At 36.8% G+C, this 6,000-nt stretch overlaps 1 protein-coding gene across 3 annotated transcripts in view; it reads left to right on the top strand.

Moving 5' to 3' along the window:
- The first annotated feature begins 1,267 nt into the window (after positions 1 to 1,267).
- The window catches only part of LOC117294794 (homeobox protein Meis1-like), a 75,309-nt gene continuing 70,576 nt past the window's right edge, over positions 1,268 to 6,000 (top strand). For all 3 annotated transcript variants that reach the window (XM_033777322.1, XM_033777336.1, XM_033777330.1), the window contains exon 1: positions 1,268 to 1,599. In XM_033777322.1, coding sequence (XP_033633213.1) covers positions 1,588 to 1,599 — 12 coding nt within the window. In that variant the 5' untranslated portion in view covers positions 1,268 to 1,587. The remainder of the gene's footprint in view (positions 1,600 to 6,000) is intronic.

The following is a 6,000-nucleotide window of genomic DNA, read 5'->3' as shown; positions in this document are numbered from 1 at the left end:
AAACATTAACAGTCTTTACTGGCACCCGACAAAGCAAAATACTAAAGAAATAAAAATGGTAGAAAAGTGACAATAGAAACTTCAGTTTCCACATGTGCTTCATACTGAAGAATTACCATCTCAGGTTACTTCACGCAGTGATGGCAGAAGTACGAAAGCGGAAATGTGCAAGCTTCTTCACCAGTACCCAGGGTCCTCCAAGAAGTCTATGGAAAGTCTGCAGATTGATGATTGGCCGGCACGTCTTCTCTTAGACTTAGCCACGCTACTTTAGCCTGACGAATGTATGAAGTCAATTTCAGAGTTTTAAAATTGTTGTTTGTCTAGTGGTCCATCTTTGTCTCCACTTATAAAACCCAAACTATAAACCTGATAAACAATCCACAAAACGAAGTTATTTTACATTTTGGGAAAAAGCACATATATAAACATTGAGTTTGTGTTTGTGAGAAGATGATGAACATTGAGGAATTAAAAGAAATATATATCTAAGGATGAAAAACTGCAAAATGTCATCCATCAAGCGTGAGTGTCATGGCAACAAAAGTGATTGACAGATGTCTGAACTGGCCTGTTCACTTCACTGCGCAGCTGCCTCGTAAAAACGTAAAATAGTTGTTAAGGTTTACCCAACGACTGTTGTAGTAAACATTCAAACACAAAGATGTCATTGCGCACCAAAAACACTAACAAACCTCAAACACACTTCAATTTTAATGTGTGAATATCCACAGGTTTTGTTTTAGAGATTTCTGTGTGCAGAAAAGAAGCAAATATGAAAAAATATATATAATAACATCTTACCCATTATTAAATTCAGGCCTTTGCATCTAAAACCAATGACTCATCCTGACAAGATAAATACATTCATAGTTAATGTCCATAACATCTTCATATTATAGTAAATTTGTATAAGGAGTAAAAAATGAGCATAAAGAGGCAAACCAAACTAAGTTAAAAGTAGCAGTTTAAAACAAAGAACTGCCAAACTGAACCTTAATCTTTCATGGAAAATAAAGGGAAAAAAGAGAAAAAATATATAAAATAATTTTAATATTTTAAAAAAGATTACCGTTTTGTAACTATGAAAATATGTTTTGAAATAGATCCCACTCGGAAAACACGGGCGGAATGACATTATTTGAGTATAAATACTAAAACATTTCGATTTCCTCACTTTGACATATAAAGCGTAATAAAACAGCCGTCGGAAATTACCCATCTCATTATGATGCACCTGTACACAGTTATAATACCACACGTTTGTATAGGATGCCCTGGACGTCGAATAAACGCACGGTAAAAAGAACGTGCATGTGAATTCACAAATTACATGGCTGCCTTCTCGGGGACGAAGTGATCGAATCTACTCTTCGAAACTGTCAATTTACAGCAGGATAACTGACATATCTACGAGTTCATCGGTCTCTGTGGCTTTCCCAGATTGATTTGGATACGGACGAGGTAAATAACATTGCCTTTGGATGCGTATTTGAGAGAGGTTTTCGTCGGATGGTTTTTGCAGAGAACCGCAGCTTCACAACACGGCTCTGGATCTAAACCAACGCGGAATAGCTATATAGCCCAATGGCACAGAGGGTAGGTGCATATTTCTATTGTGTTCAGTGTTATTAGAGACTGTTCATTTACAGATTAACACCGCAAATTCCACCATTGTTGATCTGTGTACAAGTTACAATTATGCTTGTGTAATAGTCATTGTTGTAACTATTATTTGTGTGGGATTTGTTATTAAATAAAATATAAGATGTGTGTTTGAATTTTATTGAAAATGATGTTGACTAAACTTATTGCATTGGTTGAGTTTGTGCTTTGATGTGATCTGATTGGTTTTTCACTACACGAGCTAGCGAGAACAGACGCATTGACAACATGGTGATACAATTATTGACAAATACTTCTTGAAATTATTCTTTTAGCATGTATGTCTTGGGTTGGTGTATCCTTGCCAGTGTTTCACTCTTTTCTTATTAAATATGATTTTCCTTGGCTACTGTTTTTTTTGTCATAAGATGAGTGAAAGTGGTGTTCAAATTCATGTTTTCTTTTGGGTTTTTGTCTTTAAATGCAAAATTTGCTGAAAAAAAAGAATAGAATTCATTGTGTGGAGACGCGTTTACGTTTATATTCATTAAATTGTAAAATATTTTGTATCTAAAATTCTTTCCCAAATATGGTTTTTCAAAATAATGAAGAAGATACGGAAAAGTGTTTGAAGAGCAAATTTCAAGGGCCTAAAGGGTGTCGTCAACACTAGGTAAACAATCACTTATCACATTCAAATCAATGGTAGTTACAATAATGGCAGCAACACTTAACTTGTTAAATCTTCTAAAGTCTAATAATAAATATCATGTACATAGACTAAAATGGCTTTTTAAAAATTTTGTTTTTAGTCTGATTCTAGCAACATGTTATGATTTTGATTAGTCCTAATGCGATGTATTTTTGACCGTGTGAGGGCGCTCTCAATTGTATTTGTATCACATTCGGGGGTATATTCATTCATACCCAAAACAGTTTTTAGAGACTGGAACAATACATCATATCCACCACGGAAAAAACGACCTTAGGAGCCATTATAATCCACCAGTAAAGCAACCTAATATTACGACGCACAAATGTGTTGGAACGCCTATTTTATACTCATCTACTGTGCAGGACGAACCACCGGGGTAAACCCCCAGAAGTGATAAAAATATTATTGAGAGCGCCCCAACGCGGTAAAAAATAAGGGCATTGAGATTGAATTAATTTTGAATGCTAATACAGGAATATACACAAATAATCCAGAACTCACGGGGAAGTAAAAGGGGGAAAAAAACCTAGCATTTTATTGAAACTAACAGTAGAGATAGGCCTTATTTGTGAAAAAGTTTTAAAAAGACTATAAAGTTTGAATTTTACACCATTTTTTTCCCCTGAGATGGACTACTGTTGTGGTAAAAAAAAAACGAATTGTTAAGCAGCACCGATAAAACATACAGCTTTAAAACAAGTTAAAAAAAACCCACCAGGCCTGAAAAAAACCCTTAAAAACGTTAGATTCTGTTGATGATCAGAGGACGATTATTTATCAATTGAACTTACCCCCGAACCTCATAAGACTTCTCTGTTGAATGAATGTTATTGTTTGTTTTCTTTTTACTGAGCACTTCTTCTGTAAATGTTTTGACAATTGCAGCCATTTTGACCATTGTATTCCCCTGTCCCACTGCCCATGGCATGTACATATTTGATTGTTTGAGTAGCTTGACTCAGTATTTAAGTCAGCCACATAATTTACAAATCTCTAAAGATGACCAATATTATTACACTTCGGAGTGCAACCAATTTCTTAAATTGTGTACAATAAGGGAATATTGAAATAATTATTGCTACATGTTACATGCATTAGACCTCAACTGGTTCAAGTAAAGCCTAACCTAATACAGGCCTAGGCCTATATGGCGTACGTAATCAAATCTCATATTATGGCCAGCTATAATATGACAAACTCAAATCAATAATTTATTGTATCATAATATTGACACCTGCTCAGAGAACTGGACATTCAAGGGGTCAACAAAGACAGGTTGCACCCCAAATAAAGAGAAAAAGAAACACAGGGGTTGAAAATATAATGGTTTGAAATTAATTGGGTAGAAATTAACTGGGTGGCTTTATAACCTATATCCATCAGCAGGTGCATTATGAGTGCATGTACAGGGTTAGTGATTATACATTTGCCAGTTTATTGCACATATGTCCATACTGAACCTTGTTAAGTCTGATTTAATGAACACTGACAGCCAGCCTGTCATAGGGTACTACAGTGGCTCCCCTGTGTAAAATGCTCTCTTTTTACACCAGACACAAAATGATTTGAAGTAAGTCTTTACATTATGTTCAAAATTTCTGATTGTATTTCATGATAGAGAAATAATCATAAAAGGAATCCCATTTTAATATGTTTTCCCAACACTTAAAGCCATTGGACACTTTAAGTAAACAGTATTGTCCAAGGCCCACACTTCGTGTATCACAACTTATATATAAAATAACAAATCTGTGAACATTTAGGCTCAATCGGTCATCGGAGTCGGGAGAAAATAACGGGAAAACCCACCCTTGTGTCCGCATGTTTCGCCGTGTCATGACATGTGTTTACAATAAATCCGTGATTCTCGCTAACGAGAATTGATAATTGTTTTAATGTTTTCTCAAAAAGTAAAGCATTTCATGGAATAATATTTCAAGAGAAGCCTTTTACCATTACCTTCTGTAAACCTTGTAAGTTAGTTGTAAAACTGTGAACTTTTATTTATTTTTCTGTTCAGAAAGTGTATAATGGCTTTAAATTGAAGATCTCATACTTAACTAAGAAAATGAATGTTTGAAAATGTCACTATAACTTATATAAACATCTCAATAGAATGTTGAAAATGAAATGAACAGAAATTTGACTTGGATGGGTCACCCTTGATACACTAACCACAATTTCACTTAGGAGAAACAACAAGTTCAAAGTTCATGTTCTCTGAAATCTTTTCACTCATCTAGACAGTTCGTTATACTGAATGAATTTTGATTTGTTTTTTATATGTGATGCTCAGCTTGAAGTTTGAAAACTCACTTTGACAGATGAATATGAAACCCACACTTTGAGACTGAAGAGTCAAACATTGGAAGTCATTCTGTACTAGAGCCATGGCTTACATGACCATATTGTACACTTTGGAAGTAATTCTGTACTAGAGCCATGGCTTAATACATGACCATATTGTACACTTAGGAAGTCATTCTGTACTAGAGCCATGGCTTAATACATGACCATATTGTACACTTAGGAAGTCATTCAGTACTAGAGCCATGGCTTAATACATGACCATATTGTACACTTAGGAAGTCATTTTGTACTAGAGCCATGGCTTAATACATGACCATATTGTACACTTAGGAAGTCATTCTGTACTAGAGCCATGGCTTAAAACCCTAACCTCCTAAGTATATTTTATAATATCAGTCCTCATCCCATCAAATCCCAACACCAAGGAATAACACTGCTAGTACACAGTACACAACCCATCAAATCCCAACAGCACACATTCTGCATTAGTACCCATCCCATCAAATCCCAACAGGCTCATACCTGTTGGGATTTGATGGGTTGTGTACTTTTGGCTTACTACAAAGTATGAAGAGTGTGGGCCTGCAGTGCCTTACCCATCAAATCCCAACACCTGTTTCAGTGCAGATATTTTTATAAATTTCTAAAAATTATTGTTTTTTGTAGGCTCAGACCGATTACTGTGTATGTTTCCTCGCACATGGTTTCAGATTCAGCGACTTTTAACCGACTGGCTGTTCACAGATAACCGTTACATCATTGCCTTTTTTTTTATACATTTAGTGTTTTTTTTATTTTTTTATTAGGGTGACTTTGAGGTAGGGTGGGATGGGAGTTGTGGGAGGGGGGTTGTTATGGCACGAAGTAGACTGGGAGTTTGGCTGGCTTGGGACTTCTTTACTCGGTGCTGGTGGCAGTGGAGGAGTCAGCCGGTGGTGCAGTGGCTTGGTGGTACAGCTGGAAGCATTCACCTGGGCAGAGGCTTACTCCACATACTGGGCAGCCTTGTCTCGTTGTCTTTGGTTTGCCACTCTTGGTTGTCACGTTCCTCTTCCTGCACACACGGCAATACCGTGCATACCGCCCAGGCATCTTTGTTGAGAAGTGGCCTGCAGCGTTGTGTGCGGGGACAGGGCAGGATCCTACAACTTGCCTTGGAGTGTCTCCCCTGGCAAATCCATCAATGAGACCATTGGCTACTTGCAACACAAACTGGCTGTGGGTGGTCTTCTTGGTTGTCTGGGGGACATTTTGTTTTTCCTTATCTTCGTCACTGCTACTGCTGCTGTCATTCGTGGTAATTGGGTGGTGATGCTTGAATGCCAACCAAGCATTTACTCTGGCGACATCTATCAGGAAAAACAAAATGC

This window comes from Asterias rubens, chromosome 1 (genome assembly GCF_902459465.1).
Source record: "Asterias rubens chromosome 1, eAstRub1.3, whole genome shotgun sequence".
Taxonomy (NCBI): domain Eukaryota; kingdom Metazoa; phylum Echinodermata; class Asteroidea; order Forcipulatida; family Asteriidae; genus Asterias; species Asterias rubens.
This window is presented reverse-complemented; position numbering and strand designations above follow the sequence as displayed.